The sequence below is a fragment of the Lethenteron reissneri genome, chromosome 12, assembly GCF_015708825.2.
Source record: "Lethenteron reissneri isolate LAM-NWPU_2019-01 chromosome 12, ASM1570882v1, whole genome shotgun sequence".
Lineage (NCBI taxonomy): Eukaryota > Metazoa > Chordata > Hyperoartia > Petromyzontiformes > Petromyzontidae > Lethenteron > Lethenteron reissneri.
In genome coordinates this window covers 10,254,230-10,271,204 of record NC_083790.1, presented here as the reverse complement: position 1 = coordinate 10,271,204, position 16,975 = coordinate 10,254,230, and the positions used below count along the sequence as shown (strand labels likewise).

Sequence of the window (16,975 nt, the reverse complement as noted above, 5' to 3'; positions counted from 1 at the left end):
TGTATTAACGTAAAATTACAATTAATCTCCAAAATGTGAGTTAAATGAATTGTCGTCTCCTTCTCAAAGACAACTTCCAAAATACATCTTCCTTTCTTCCAGGGAAGAATCTTTCATCTTCCAGAAGACACTTTTTCTCTTCCAGAAGATGCCATACTCTTCCAGAAGACATATTACTCTTCCAGAAGACATATTTCTCTTCCAGACGACATCTTCCTTCCAGGGAAGAAACTTTAATCTTCCAGAAGACCCTTTTCTCTTCCAGAAGACATCTTCCTTCATCCAGAGAAGAAACTTTAATCTTCCAGAAGACCCTTTCCTCTTCCAGAAGACATCTTCCTTCATCCAAGGAAGAAACTTTAATCTTCCAGAAGACCCCTTCCTCTTCCAGAAGACATCTTCCTTCATCCAGAAAAGAAACTTTAATCTTCCAGAAGACACTTTCCTCTTCCAGAAGACATCTTCTGCCATCACGAAAACGCGTTCGACGTCACCGGCAGCGATGGCGCCTCGGTGGCAGGAGTGGCCTTAAGCCCTCTCCCATCGCCCTTCCAGTTTGTTTTTATACGTCGGGGTGTGTGTGCGTTCTTTGTTGTTGCTTGTAAATAACCACGTAGAAGACAACTCTCTGTAAATACGCGCCGATTTATATTCGTTACGGCGAGGCGAGTGCGCTCCCGATTTTAAATGGGAGGCCTTTCCTTATCAAGATTCGCTCTTCTTCTGCCGCTGCTGCTGCTGCTCGCCATCGTCACGTCGGCGGTCGGTGCCACCCTGCAGAGGCACGAGCGACGTCTCCTCAGGTACCAACATCGAACTCCCATCGCTGCCGTTCAACGACGAGAACAAGCAACCCCCCCCCCCCTACACACACACACACTCCCCTCTCCTGCTCTTGGCAGGTGCAGATTCGCTCGGTCTCCTTGCAGCACCGGGGGTTCCATCTCGGGCGATGTCGTTGCGTATCGTACCGGGGTGTGTGTGTGCCACCGTGTAGTATCACAGGGCGATACTGTTATAGGTAAAACAAAAGATAAAGGTGCGGCCCTGACACGGTGGCGAGGAGATGTTAACTGCCTCGCCAGGTATACAGGACATATGCCGCGATAACAAGGTAATACCCCCTCACTTGAGACAGTACATCTATCTGCGACGGTCCCACCTGATGACGGAGACTTGTGTTGCCTCCGAAACGTCGTGATTTATTATTTTATTTATATTATTAATTTTATTTTTTACCTACGTGACTTTACCGAAAAATCCTAAGAGTATGAATTCTTGCAGTCACGAAAGCTTCAAATCTCGAAAGGTATACAGGAGGTGGTGGGTTCGAGCCCGACCCATGGCGCCTGCTGCTGCTGCTGCATATTTGGAGTTTGCGGTGTCTCTCTCGCCCCGTGGTCGCGTTGACTTTTTCTCCGGGTCCTCCGGTTTTCCCCTCCGGATTTAGAAGGAACATCACGCGTTTAAGAGTATTCGGCTGATTAACACGTAGGCTTTCGCGACCAATATTATTCATAATCAACGTTTTTGGGTTTAGATCACCATTCTGGCGATTTGCCAGATGATGCTGGATGCAATTACCAGCGAAACGTCGTACTACTCAAATTGTAAATGTTGTGGTTTCACGCTTCAACACACCGGTGGGCTAAAGCAGTGAACTAATTGTGCTTTGTCAACGTGACACTTTTTACTGATTGGCCGTGTCGGGTGGTGGAGGGTTACGACACATTTATAAATAACGCGATCTAAACCCAAAAACGTTGATTATGAGTATTCGGCTGCTCTACATTTCCGCACGACAAGCCACTTCGTTGAGCTATTAATTGTGACCAGGTCGCTTCTGAAATACTCATAGATTTAAAGCTTTCGTGACTGCAGGGATTCATATTCTTGGTTCTTTCGGTAAAGTCACGTAGAAGGGAAATAATAATATTGTTTTACTATAATATTTTTTATTTATTATTTACCTTCTACGTGACTTTACCGAAAGAACCAAGAATAAGAGGTATATAGCTCAGTGGGCATTGCCTGGTAAAAAAATAAAATACAAAGTTTAGTTTCTGTGATGAAAGGACATCCTTCACGCTAGCGAACTGGAGAGAGTGTATTTTTGGCCCGCACTTCCACGTTGAACAGAGACGCGTTTGAAGATATTGACTTACCCACGCTTTATCCCATCAGCAGCAACTTGCCGATCTGTTGGTGGTAACTTTTTGCTGCTGATGAGGCTGAGTGAACAGAGGTGCGTGAATTTTTGTTAGAACCTTGCCCCGTTTCCACTGCCGCTCTGGGAGATCGAATGGAATCGGATACCCTGTGTATTGCAAGTCCAGTATGATAACCATTAACAACATGAATATACCCTTTTAACAGTTGCCCTACTAAGATAATACATTGAGGAGAAAAAACAACAAGTATCCCACCAATCTCAAAACTTTGTTGAAAAATAAATTACCTAGCGAGTTATATCAGAATCGGTCTTGAACCTTCCCTTCAACTTCCACTTAGGGGCCGTCCATAAATGACGTCACGCATTTAGGGGGGGGGGTCAGACATTTGTGACGATGTGTGACGAGGGGGGGGGTGAGAAATATTACGTCACCTCAAAATGCGCAACTTTAAATAAATATAGACAACACGTTCTACTTAATTAAATCGACTTTTTAATAAAATGTTTTCTCCTACAACATCAGAGTGCAGAGCCACATTAAATACGCACTACAATGACAATAGTTTAAAGCGATTTGAAGCATGTTATATTTTGTGGGGGGGGCAGAGCTTTGTGACGTCATATTTTAGGGAGGGGGGGCTGACTTTTTGTGACGCCGTGTGACGCCGTGTGACGAAGGGGGGAGGGTGATGTTTGTTCAATAATTCACCGTGACCGAAAGAAGACGTGGCGAGGCCTTCATCCAGCTGTACATAATATAATTCATTGACGCTATTGCCACTCCCCACCAACACCGTCACAGCACTACCACAGCGGTCACCATTATATCACCACATCGCCAGTACATCGTCTTCACCCCCATGGACATTACAGGACCAGCACAGTACGACCTTTAACATGTCATAATGCCACCATCATCGCAATCGTACTTATGACACCACCACAATACGGTTAATGTTGCCACAACGACCATCGACGACTGGCAGCTGTCGTCACCATGAAGACAATTGTCACCGAGCCCATAACTATTGTGTTCTGACATGTCATGTATGATCTTTATAGATAATGTATGATCTTTTATACTTTAATTGTGTAATGTATAAACGTGTTTGTGACTCACCGTGTATTACATGTTTGCGTTGTGCTTGAGAATATGTACCCAAAGATGTGGATAATCCGGTGCCTATAACCACACTGTTCCAAACTTTCGCGAAAGGTGATACACATTGCAATTATTATTACAATGTTGCCACTGCCTTCAAATCTTTAGACATTTTTGAAAGCATAATGTAGTTCTCTTGTGTCGTGCAGGGTCTGTACGTGTTTCATTCCGTCAGCGGTGTTATGCCAATATGCCAGCCTATTCTCAATTCTCTTTCACTGGAAGAGTATGCAGGTGTCATGGTAACATTTTCTGCCTGCATGAGCTGCTATAGATCCACATCTAAACAAAGGTGACCTCTTAAGTGCTGTGTTGCATGAGAACCTCACGCCTGTAGCGTAACGTATTGAGCGACCGAAATATGAAATTGATTCTCCATGAGTATAGTTATTACCAGTGTAGCTCCTGGTCTTAGGGGTCAATGTGACTGCGTTATGTTAGTACTAAGCTTGGAAATGATTGGAGAGCGCAGTTCCTTTTAATTAAAGTTGTGTATAAGATTTAATTTAAAGTTAACGTTTTCTCATTGTAACATACGTATGCAAATGAAATAGACAGATGATGTGTGAAATTTCCAGCAAAGGCACTTGATGATTTACTATTGGCACAGCGTAGCTAAATGGAATGGATTTTAGAAAACAAAGAATTAAAAACTTACTTTTTCTTTAACTCCAATTAAATATATTTATTATAATTATAAAGCCAACAAATCATCAAGGAAAGTAACCACAGTGATGATAAAATAATGTGATAACTATAGTATAACTGCTTTACAATATGGTCATGTAATTTTATTTACATTTTATTCATCATATACTGTAGTGATGACTGAGATTAAACATCCGCATTTAGTTAATCAACTGGTAGGATACGCATCATCTGAGCTTTCAAGACAATGATGGAAGCCTACATTAGTGTTTAGAGTTCACACAATTATTTCGGCAGCGGCTTAAGAAATGTTCAGGTAAGAGGTGTGTGAATGGAATCCAAAGTGCCGTAAAAAGTGACAACACTGGAGTATAATAGTTAGCACAGTGTACTCTTTAACTAGGAGCACTAAGTTTGATTCCTAGTCGAGGAAGGACTGCCAACTCGAACATTATTATTTATCCACTGTCGTCTTTAAATATACTGTTGATTAGCGGGTATAAAGTACTGATTGCAATCGGGAATAATGTGCATGTCCCCTCTTTGGATATTTTAATATTAAAGACTTGGCTAAATGTCGTATAAGTTAGTGATGCCCTATGATTATAGTTGTGTGAGGAATGTGTCTTAAGCCTTCAGCAATACCATTGAGATCCGAGCAGATGTGTTCAAGCAAGCCTGTTGCATTGCATAAGCAAATTCTTATTTTGCTTGGCGGTGGTTCATTCAGCAGCGCGTATTGATGCCAAGTGAGAACATGATAACCAATTTTCCACCTTAAGCCATTTTGGGGAAATAAAGATTTGCTCACAAAATATCACATGCATATGATAGCACACACCACACACTCATCACATACCGTGTATGTACTACAGTACATGCCACGCATACACCACACACGACACATTCCAGCTCTCAACAAGAACCCACTACAGTATGGACTTGACCACATTGCGACGCTTGGCGTTTGGTTACAAAAAAATCAATACGTCCGAGAGAAGTAATGCAAGGCAGTGATATCAACATACATTAACTATTTAGCTAAGGTGTGATTCATCACATAGCCAACCCAAACGAATACATATGTAGTGTCGTAGGTCGCTTCTTCCTTACTCTTAGGTTTTTTCTTTTTTTTCTTCCTTTTCGAGGCTTGTGTGTGTTTGTGGGTGGCATGCGGCGCACACACACTCAGTCGGAGACGAGGTAGTCGCAGGGGCCACTGTCCTTCTTTAATATCTCTTGTTCACGCCACCAACTCCAGCCCCCTCTCTCTCTCACGACCACGCTGCCGTACGACCCGGCCCAGACATGACCCTGTCCGCTTTGCACCGACAGCGTCGACCGAGACAGCCAACTACAGATAGTCCCCGAGTTACGATGGTCCGACTTACGATATTTCGATCTTACGATGGCGATACGACAAAATTAGAAAATATTTTACATTTCGCGCGGCAGGCAAACGCAGCGGCATACGAGGTACGATGCTGTACGTTGGGATGCTGCCGGGATGTATGCATCTCCCACCTTTTCTATTAAATTGCAGTTCATATAGGTAGCCTAAGAATTTACCTTGTTTTTTTACTTTACATTTTACTGTGCAATACAGTATTGTAATGAATAAATACATACAGTATATAGTTTATACAGTACAGTACTGTAAATTGCTCTGTTTTGTTAAATTATCACCATTCTTTAAGACTCCTGGGTAGGCTATCTTCGACTTACGATATTTTTGACTTGCGTTACGACGACCCCATCGTATCTCCATCGTAAGTAGAGGACTACCTGTACTGTCCGGCCACGCAATGATCGAGTGAAGGCAGCAGTGGCGAAGGCGGTGACGACAACGGCAACGACGAGACGAGTCAACTCCCAGAACCGGCAGCCCAGAGCTCTCGCTCTCCGCTGCTTATATTCCCCTCGGCGTGGCTTGGCTCTGCCCTAGCCGCACCTCCCTTCTCGAACCCAGCAGAGGGTTCCAGGGGCCTCCCCACAAGGTCTACCGTGACCCTTGCCCCAGTTCTTCCACCCTGCCGGCACACCCGTGTATATGCTCAACGGCGTGTGCGCTAAGTGTCTACCTGCAGTTGCAGCTGCTGTACAGCAGTATGCGCTGTGTCACTACACATACAAGAGGAGCATGTGATGTACATGTCTTAAGTAATGTGTGTGTCCCAGGTTTGAAGTGATGCATGAACTTGACTCTTACGCCCATGATATATACATTCAATCAAACGTAAAAGTATGTATGCATATTCTTTGGGTCTTTCGGTAAAGTCACGTAGATAGGTTCAAAGAAAATAACAAAATAACCTATCTATGTGACTTTACCGAAAGACCCAAAGAATATGAATTCCTGCAGTCACGAAAGCTTTAAGTCAAGTATGCATTACAGTTCAGGTATTTGCTGATTTATGAACGTTTAGTTTACAAAACCATCGCGTGAACGCAATTAACAAATGGACACATTTCGGTGAATGGGGAAATCGTATTTCCAGGTTTAACGAAATTTCTCGTGGCATTCGCCACGAGATCAAAAATGAAGCACCCGAGAGGCTGCGTCATCCATCCGCGACAGCGTCACGGTGTCCCAACAGTGCAACAGTCACGCTGCCACATCACCTTTCCAGTCATTCCAACATGCAGCAGATCTTTTGGCGAGTTCCCTGGATGTTGTTTTGCTTAAAATTTATTATTATTAAATATTTTTTTATATTTATGTTCTTTATTGTTTTTTTTGTAATGTTTTATGTGATATCGGTGTTTATTTTTAGGTTAGGAGTAGAGTTGAAATGATTGTCCAAAACACATGCCTGATTTTTAAAATAAAATTAATGGGAAAAAGCCATTCCGATTTACTAAATTAAATTTCACTCGTGTTTTTGAAGAACGCATCCCTTTCGTATATCGAGGGGCACCTGCATTGTAATGGTATGCGAATGCGTCTCATGGAAAATAAAACAAACAATGTAACGTAGAAGGCAGACGATACAATTGACGCCTTGCAGAAAATTTTACTTTGATTCTTGATGTTTTATGAACGAATCACCTGCGGGGTGGGGTAGAGCATGTCTTGTGGTGCTTGCGTCTTGTGGTGCTTGCGCTGCAACCCTGAGGTTAGGGTGCCAGGCTCTGCTGCAGCATGAGAGGCTGCCAAGTTACTCTGCAATGAACGTGGTATGCGCCACGTATGTTTTGCCACGTAAATAACTTAAGCTTCAGGGAGTTGCGCATTGACAATTTGTTTTGACTCGGGTCGGTATGCAGTACCTTTGACCCGCCCATACTGAACGTCTGTGAAATAAAGAGCTTCCTAGCTCATCGGATTCCTCCTGCAATCTAATGAAAGATTCTGAATCTGAAAATAAAATTCAATGCAGTGAATATATGAACCTTATGGCAGGACCCCGGGGTCCATAAACCCCCGGCTCTCGTATAAACTGCTTTGCGACGTCATTTTATGTCTGTTGAAGGCGAACGATACGGCGATCTGTTCCTCTCGACGAGCTCTACACGATGCGCTAATCAAAGTTTCAAAGTTTTGTTTCTTCTGCACATTCGTCCTCACTGCGCTTGGACGACATGACAACAGAATGATCCGCGGCAGGTGGGTCGCGGTGTTTATGTGCGCGGTAGGACGGAGTCGCCAAAAATAAATTAATTAATTGCGATTTTGACTTCCGTTTATTCGGGACCCCAGGGGTCCCGCCATGAGGTTCATATCTCCACAAGAAAGGGACTCCCCTGCCATATTTACACTTAGCAGTATTTTCTTCTGTCTCAAATGAGCCCCGAGATTTTTTCCATCTTTGTTGGCAGCCCTAAATCAGTAATGGAATTCCACATTCTTATGAGTGGAGCCTAGGTATATCCTTGGGTGACCACTGTACCCTTTCCACAGAGTGTTGCTTATGTTATTGACTCCAGAGCGATGATGAACCAAGTTTACCCTGAACTGGTATTTGAACAGCAACTTTCTGATTATCGTTCACGAGTGCTGGGCACAGACTCAGTAAATTGTATTCGGTAAATATCTTGATAATTTTCTACAAAACACGAGCTGGGCGGCAATGGAATGTCAACACATATGAAAATGGCTAAACATCCCAGTGCAGGACGCCACTGAAAAAGCCCATTGAGACTCATTGATGCTGTACTCACTGAGGAAAGCCTCTCTTTTATCTGCATACGGTTTGTCGTTTTTACTTTTCACATTTCCTGCATTTGATCCCTAATTCAGTCCGCCTCAGTTAATGGCTACGCTTCTCAACAGTTGTGACGCAGTATCTGTGCCGGATTGATGATGCATGATTGTGGTGTCTAGTGCCGAGACCAAGAGTGTGATGGTTTAACCCTACTCATAGGGGTCGAGAAAAAAACAAAACCTCCCTTTGATTTACAACTGATGGCACGTGAGTGTGAATGTTTGAATGATTTTAAACATAGTCAGGCTTGAACTTGGCTGAACCAGGTTCTCTGTAAATATTACATCCTCCATGAGTTTGTAAGCTGTTATCAGCTGTATATGTACTTTCTTTTTTGACAGTGAATGCAAAATTAGTCTGTTGAAGTGTCCACGATCTGCAGAACTACACTATTAATTAATGGTCATGCCATCTACAGCAATGCAAAGTATTGAAAAACCCTTATAAAACACAATTAATAATGCCTCACTGATATTTTGAAGCATTGATTGTAGAATGTGCCATGTCTTACGCTTGTTTATGTTTGATAAATAACAAGCAATGTGAAAATGCTCATGGAAAAATCACAACTTCTGCATTTTTATTATAAGTGAGGGTTTTTGGTATGGTAAGTACTGATCAATTGTATGTGAACACTGTCAGATGATAATGCACTATTTCAATGTATCTAAACTGTTAGCGGATTATTTTAGACTGAAGAAGAGAAGCGGTGCTTGCACATGTAGTGTAATAGCGCTGGCTGGTGACCAGCAGTGGCAACTATGGTGTACAAACAGTGCACATGCCGGTGAGCATATACACGGGTGTGTCGGCAGGGCAGAGGAACTGGGGCAAGGGTCATAGAGGGCCCCATTTGGGAGCCCCTGGAACCTGCTAGTGGGTTCAAGAAGGGAGGCACGGCCATGGTGGAGCCAGGCCACTGGTAGGATCCAAGGCCCAAGAGTGGGAGCTCGAGGCTGCTGGTTTGGGATTGGATCGTCTAGTCGTTGCTGTCGTCTTGTCGCCGTCTTCGCTCGAAAATGCGCTGCTAGATAGCCTGATAACTGTCTCAGTGCCGCCAATGCAAGACGGCTAGTGTTGTGTCATAGGCTAGCGAGTACAGAGTGTTTGCAGGAGAGATCATGTGTGTTAATAAAAGAAAGGTGCCTCTACAAATATTGTCTCTGAAGTCGTGCACTAAAACTGGTGTCAGAAGTGTTGAAACGTCATGTCGAAATCGTCAAAGAAAAGAAACCCACCTGTAGTGTCGTCGGAGGATGAGGACGAGGACGACTAGGTGATCATCCCTCCGACAGCCCCGGGATCCAGGACCCCAGTTATAAGTCCCGCGGGTGCAGGAGCGGTGGCTGCCAAACTGGGAAAGAGGGGCGCCGATCCTCCGCAGTCAAGCGTCGAGGATGAGTGGCGAAAGGTGGCCAGCCGCCTTGACCTGCTCCTCGTCACCGTCACCCAGCTGGTCGCGCAGCTCTCCGCGTTCGCGCCTGCCGGCCAAGAGCCCGAGGGGCTCGACGGAGCCATGCGGTTGTGACCCATCATTTCGCCTGCTGAGAGCGCAGCGCGGCCGACACCCGCCATTTTGAGTGCGGCGTGGGACGACAAAAAAGGCGCGCCGCCTCTGGCGGCGCTCGAAGGAGCCACATACCGACCCCGGCGACTGCCTCCCGTCCAGGAATTTGTGGCGGCGAGAGGGGATTAAACTACTTTTCGACGCTGCTTCAAGGTGGTTTGGTTGTCCGTCGGTTGGATGGAAGAGTAGGCCCTGCAGGCCCTACCGACGGCCCTCGATGACGATGCGTTGACGGCATTCCGGGCCATCCCGGGAAGTGATCGGGCTACCCTCCAACGGGCGTACGCCCAGATAGCAGCCGTCTTCGACCCGCCATACAACGCCCGCAGAAGGTTTTTGCAGTGGAGGCCGAGATGCCTCTCTTTTCGCAGCGCACTGTTGACGGCAGATCCTCACATGGACCGGGCAGCACTTGACTCCTTGGCGGTGGAAAGATTGCTGTCGTTGGCGCAGGAGTTCGGTGTCGTCCTGACAATTACTGAGGACAGGGGGCTGACATCCTTGAGGGTGGCGTGGTGGATTCAAGCGCATTAGAACATGCAACAATGGCCCAAGGTGGCGGCTTGGACGGGAGACGCCGAAGGGGCAGAGGGGCCCACGTGGCGGGATCTGGAGCTGGCGATGGCGTTGTGGGGCCGGGGCCCGAGCGGAAGGGACGTCAGGGGACGGCCTCCGGATTGAAGTTTGGGAGAGGTAGTTTTCTCCGTTGTGGAGGCTAGCGGGCACCTGTTTTAGATGTGGCCAGCCAGGCTACGCCGCAAGAGGATGCTGGGGTGCAACTGCTCCCCAAGCCCCACAGGATCCGAGACTCTAATGCCCGGAAAATCTTCTGGGGCCGCCTCATGCGAGGGCCTGGAGGTTGGAGCCCGGTCGATCTTTTCTGTTGAATCTAGGGGAGGGGCTGCGCCGTTTAGGACATTTGTGCGAATCTCCGGAGCCCCATAAAGTGCAAGATCCTGCCAAAGGCGGGGGACCGGCGTCAAGGACCTGGCCCAAGTGAGCTACGTTCTGGTGAACGGACTCTCCCTTGTGCTGTGCATTTTAAGTCAAAATCGTGATGAGGATAATAGGCGCCGAGAGGGGGTCGTATAATGTTGTAGTTGTTGTCCGACGGTTTTGCCTGCGCCACGCGCCAAGTTGTGCACTGCTGCTTGTCTGTTTGCGGGTGGCGTCGCGACTGTATTGTTGTTCACATGTTCGTCGGTTCTGGGATTTTGCTCTTCCTGTCCACCCCGTTGACGTTGCTGTATGTCAGCCGGGATGCCTGTTTTTTTTTAACAAGGGGGTGTGGGGTGATGTAGTGTAATAGCGCCGGCTGGTGACCAGCAGCGGCAACTGCGATGTACAAACAGTACACACGCTGGTGAGAATTTTCACGGGTGTGTCGGCAGGGCGGAGGAACTGGGGCAAGAGTCATGGAGGGGCCCCATTTGGGAGCCCCTAGAACGTGCTAGTGGGTTCGAGAAGGAAGGCGCAGCCAGGGCGGAGCCAGGCCACGCTGGTAGGATAAAAGGGCCGAGAGCAGGAGCTCGAGGCTGCCGGTTTGGGATTGGATCGTCTCGTCGTTGCTGTCGTCTTCGCTTGACATTACGCTGCTAGATAGCCTGTTAACTGTCTCTGTCAGCGCCGCCGATGCTGGACGTTTAGTGTTGTGTCATAGGCTAGCGAGTACAGAGTGTGTGGAGGCGAGATCGTGTGTGTTAATAAAGGAAGGGGCCTCTACAAATATCATCTCTGAAGTCGTGCACTCCACTCGTGTAGTGAAGTTGAGGAAGTGCTGACAAAACTGTTTTCAGTAACGGTTAACTTGGCTGATAGGTTGCATATTTGTCTACCTGTGTAAATTGTGACAATAAATTAGTTGACTAACATGAAGTCGGCTATTTGTCTAGATTATTACTTGTAATTATATTTTGAGTTTGTATTATTTTGTTTCTAGGTTAAAATAGCGGGGTGTTAAACTTGACAAGAATTATAAAAAATAATTATTCAGTTTTATTTGTGAATGTAAAAGCTATTGTACAGGCGTTACAGGCACACCTTTCATTACTTGGAGTATCTTATGTATGTATGTATGTTGAACGTATTTTGCATCATACGTAGCCAACCATGCTAATCAGAGGTGCACAGCAATCGATTTATCACACATGTGTTGTAATGGCGTGGGTTCGCTTGCCGTATTAGAGCGACGTAGGTGTGTTGGTTGAATGCTGCTTGAAAGAGGAAAGCTTCCACATATGTAATATAATCAAGCACCGTGCACACTCTTGTGTGTTTTAAACAACTACGCAGACTTCCAAATGCTTGCACATGGAGTTTGTAAGGTCGGGGGCTCGTAGCAGGATAAACAAATGTAGCAAAATGAGGTGTACTACACTTTCTTAATTTCCACGAGTGGCTCCCTTGAAAGTGTTTTGTTGGAGTGTTTTTGTTAACCATTTATTTACTTGTTTGTTTTATTTATGTTGCAGGGACCAAGTTTTGGAGATGTTTGACCATGCCTATGGCAGCTACATGGTAAGACGCCACAACTATAATGTACTACTATAATGAGCTAAGAATGTCTGTGTGTCCCGCGCGTGACGTCACTCCACGTCAACCAGCCCCCCTCATTAATAATCATGAACAGGTAACGTCCTCCAAATGGATACCCCCCCCTGCATTAATAATAATTAGCGGGTGACATCACTCCACATGGGGGGCGAGGCGCCTCCTCCCCCCTCCTCGGCGTCACTTACAAACCTCACTACAAAGGCAGAACCCTCACGTCACGTGATCTCCGTAACGCTACTGAGACGTAGAAGTAAAAAGGACGTCATGATGAACAAGGGATTATAACCTTTAAATGAAATAAGTCTGTGTCACCGCGGCCTTACAAATTGCACACAAATGGATGCAAAGAATATCACGTCGCGGTCTGCTTTTCGCTTGCAAGTTTCAGTTTTGCTGCAATACACCCGTCCTAGGACGGGTAAAAGTCTAGTAAACATTTACATGTATAAGACCATAAGCACCACCAGGCAGGTCATGCGTACGTATTCTTAATTCTTATTTTACAGAATATGAAATCGGCGTTGTGCATTTACAATGTGGCTTGAGCCAAATTTAATGACCACCTATTTGGCCTTTATTATCTGCTTTTACCAGAGAATAAAAAGAGATAAAAGTTTTATGAAATCAAAATTAAACGGATAAGTTCTTTGTAAACATGTTATTTAAAAATCCATGGTAATTGTTTTTTATCTGCAAGATAACCTCGCATGAAGACCACGCTATAATCTGTGTGTGGTTAATTTGTAACTTTCTAGATTTTGAACACAATAACAATGCCATTGTTATGGTTATGTTAGAATTTCTGTCTTTGCTTTCATCCTTTTCCCCATTGTGTTGTGTTCCCTTTTGAGTCTGTAACAACCTTACTTGCTGCCGGTTCCTTGATGATTGTTGAATGCATCATGAGTAGAGAACGTGCATGCAATTTTTTTCAGGCACATTCCATGCTATGCAATCATATATGCCAAGGTGAATAAATTTGAGTGCCTTAGTATGATGTGAAAATACACAACCTTTTAGAGCGCAGCAAATGGCTTGTAACTTATATGCACAGCACCTTGATTTAACCACTAGCTAGGCCTTTACACAGTATTTACAATTCTGTGAATTTGTATACAATTTAAACGTTTTATATATATAATGAAAGTCATAGATAATCTTTGCCCTATTGAGCAATGGACCAGTATTTACATTCATTGTTGACACTCGGGCGGTAGTGGAAATTCCAATTTGTCCATCGAGACAACCAACGTGGACTTCCCACGGAGTAGTATTTGTCTTTTTTAACCCCTAAGGAAAGATAAGCTTATTCGACATCACACTGGGATTTTCAGCATAGGAATAGTATTTCTGCAAAAGTTCATTGGGGCTAATATGAGGGACAACACTCTTTTGAAAAGCTGAATGTCATCTCTGGATCAGCTGATCCTCTTTTGTTTTACTTGTACCGATGGTTAATCAAATTTTACACGGAAGATTCGATGCATGTATTATGAGCATGAGAATCGGATGTTAAGCTGAATTGATACATCGTTACGTGCCCACTTGTAAATACTGTTGCTTATTTTATTTACACTTCAAGAATGATAGGCTTAGTCGACAACAAGCTGAGAATTTTACATCTGCCTGCACGTGGAAAGGACTGAACATCTGTGGAAATTGAATCTCCAACTCCATCATTTAAATGACTTACTCGCAAGTCTAGTGATCACCCTCGCTGTCCAATCACAGAGGAACCAGCATTTTGAAAAATAATGAAAACCTATTTTGGTGTTCATGCAGAAGTCACGCGTTCCGGTTTGACTCGTTGCAGCGGCGGTGGCTGCACACGTGTGCTTGCGTCAAATGAATTTCAAAGTGCGCATGCCTTGGCATTCTGCCCGTGTGTGCACCGGTTTTTTGTACGCGATCTGTTTTATAACGCGGGACTCTGGCACGTGACTCCACAACCCACGGGGAACACGGACGAATGCACAGCGCCTATCACAGTCGACAAAAGCCACCGAAACCGTATAGCTCGCTAATATTACCTTTAATAACAACCTGCTCACATTTTAATTGCAGTATTCCTAACTCATTGTCAGAACCAAATGCATTCAAATGGGATCTTTGTCTTTACTATCTCTGCGTTGATATAAGATGTTGTCGTTTAAAGGCTGAATTTGTTTCCCTGGATGTGTTTGCTCCTTTGCAATATAACAAAGTGGAAGCTAATGTCATGCTGCCTGACTCACTTATAGTTAGGACAACAGCCGTCTTTTTATATAGGAGCCCTTGAGAGCAGGTACAACAATAGATATTTCAATGTCGCACTGCTAAAATCCAGAAAGTCAGTCTCCCTGCTCGTTTACACAACAAACAGGTATTCACTTATTTTCGTGTTTCTGTGCCAGGTTTTGAAATTCCACATCTCCATGGTGGGGACAATCCCTTATTTGGACAGTTATTCTTGCTTGTCAAATAGACTGTGGTGTGCATTTTGATAACCCTAGGATGATCATAGGTTGAGTCGACCCCTGGCCATCGTGGACTCTTTACCTTTTTGACAGTGCCACCGAGTATAGTCTTACGATAAATATTTGTTTTGACATGTCAAGTCTGTCAGCTGAAAAACAATCTTACATGTGCAATGATGCCATCCTTCTCAGATAAACTAACGTAAAGCGTTAATTGTTTTTTTGGTTTGGCGGCAATGTGGGTAGAGCGCTCAACTGGCAAATGGAAATTTGCAAGTTAAAGTCTCAGGGTTGATAACTCGGTCACGTGAATAGTGGTTGTCCCATGTAGTGAATGGTTCCCACCATAGGAATGTGGAATGTCCACGTCTGGTTGCCAATGGAAGATGGGCAAAGCCGCGTTGGTTATTTGAGCAAAGAGACAATTTAAATTTACTTTTTGTGTGACAGACCAATACATGGGAATTGTGGTCATTAAGATGAGCCACTTTGGCAATTAACTTGCACAGTTTATTGATCATGATCTTCATGGTGAGTGCTGTATAAAGGGGGTGGCTGGACTATTGCCACCCCCCCCCCCCCCCCGTTTGTTTCCACCCACGTGCCTCCATTTAACTTGATGCCAATTCTTTAATCATGTGATGTAACAGAACATTTTCAGCTTACGCTGCTGCAGATGGAGGCAAAAAAAAATTGGCTTTGACAGCAGTTGAAATGACGGGAAGATTTAATGGCAGGGAGCACTCAGCTGGCAGTGTTGAGCTCCTTGGCTCAAATGTAGAGTTCCTCATGATTTAACAAGGTCTCGGGTGTTGGGAATTTATGGTTTCAGCCAAATAGTAAAAGACTAGAAAAAAAGCTAAAACTTTAATGTTAAATCTAGTTTTTCCATTTAATATGGCCTACTCAAACTCTGGATCAAAAAAATATGTTGGTGGAATTGACGTGCAACGAGCACTTCTTTGTAGAGCATACAGACAGCTGTGTTCCATGTGCGAGAGGCTTAACAACCGACAGGTATTATTGTCAATGTATTTTTGTCAAGCGCTGCTTTCACCCCAAGAGTTCCGCAATTGAAATGTCTTCCCGTGACAGCGCTTTGATATTATGACTGGAATATAATTGAGAAAAAAAGCTAAACAGAGATATTGTTTTACGGCAGAGTGACTAATTACCTTTTATAGCATCGGCACAGCTTTTACTTAGGCATTAAACCTCGGTGACTGTTCTCCATGGTTCAGGGGCTCCATCCACCCTTGGTTTTCGCTGCTGCCTATCAAATAGATTAATACGTTGTGTGCCTGGAGAATATGGGTTGAGAACAAGTCTAAGTACACCAGTATTTGTAAAGATGGACTGATTTAGGTTGGGCTTCATCTTCTTGGTTCTTTCGGTAAAGTCACGTAGAATGGAAATAATAAAATAATAAAAATAAAACATAAAATAATTCTCACGACGTTTCGGCCACAACGCAAGTAGCCGTCCTCAAGTGGAGAAGAGGTCTGTCGAGGAGACAGAGTCTGACAGACCTGTTCTCCACCTGAGGATGGCTACTTGCGTTGTGGCCGAAACGTCATGAGAATTATTTTATTATGTTTTATTTTTATTATTTTATCATTTCCATTCTCCGTGACTTTACCGAAAGAACCAAAAAGATGAATCCCTGCAGTCACGAAAGCTTTAAATCGAAATTTAGGTTGGGCTTTTAAGGTTTTTGAGGCAAGAGTGCATATCTTGGACAATCGTTGGTGGGTTTTTTTTTTATCTCCACTCGGATGAGTTTGTGTAATGTGCGAGTACGTGCATGACCTTCAGGAATAGCTCTAAAGAATGGAACAGTGCGCTTTGTTTGCCTAATGTGTGACTGCCTTGTTGGCAGTGCCACATCATCGTAAAATACTCACGCACTGTAACCGTTGCACATAGTTGCACATAGATTACACGTGTGCACTATTAAGACAACTTAACGATCGCAAATTAATGCATCTATTGTGCCTTTACTAATCAACTTTATTGCCATATTGTTATAATGTACTGTATATTTAAAATAGAGGACATGACTCTTAAACACAAAAGTCTCTCATCTCGTGGATGCTTACGTGAACTGTGTCCCGAGGCTTTCTTGGCGCAAGTTAGAATTTTTGTGAATGAGAAAAAAATTACTTTTTTGAAGTCACGATCACGTGCTCATCGAGTCGGCGCCAGCACAAC

The 16,975-nt window shown here is 44.4% G+C and overlaps 1 protein-coding gene across 1 annotated transcript in view; it reads left to right on the top strand.

Annotated features, from left to right (window-relative positions):
- The first annotated feature begins 469 nt into the window (after positions 1–469).
- The window catches only part of LOC133341890 (ER degradation-enhancing alpha-mannosidase-like protein 3), a 45,625-nt gene continuing 29,119 nt past the window's right edge, over positions 470–16,975 (top strand). Inside the window, 2 exon segments of the mRNA XM_061550702.1 lie at positions 470–803; positions 12,227–12,272. Of these exon segments, the coding sequence (XP_061406686.1) occupies positions 688–803; positions 12,227–12,272 (162 nt within the window). The 5' untranslated portion in view covers positions 470–687.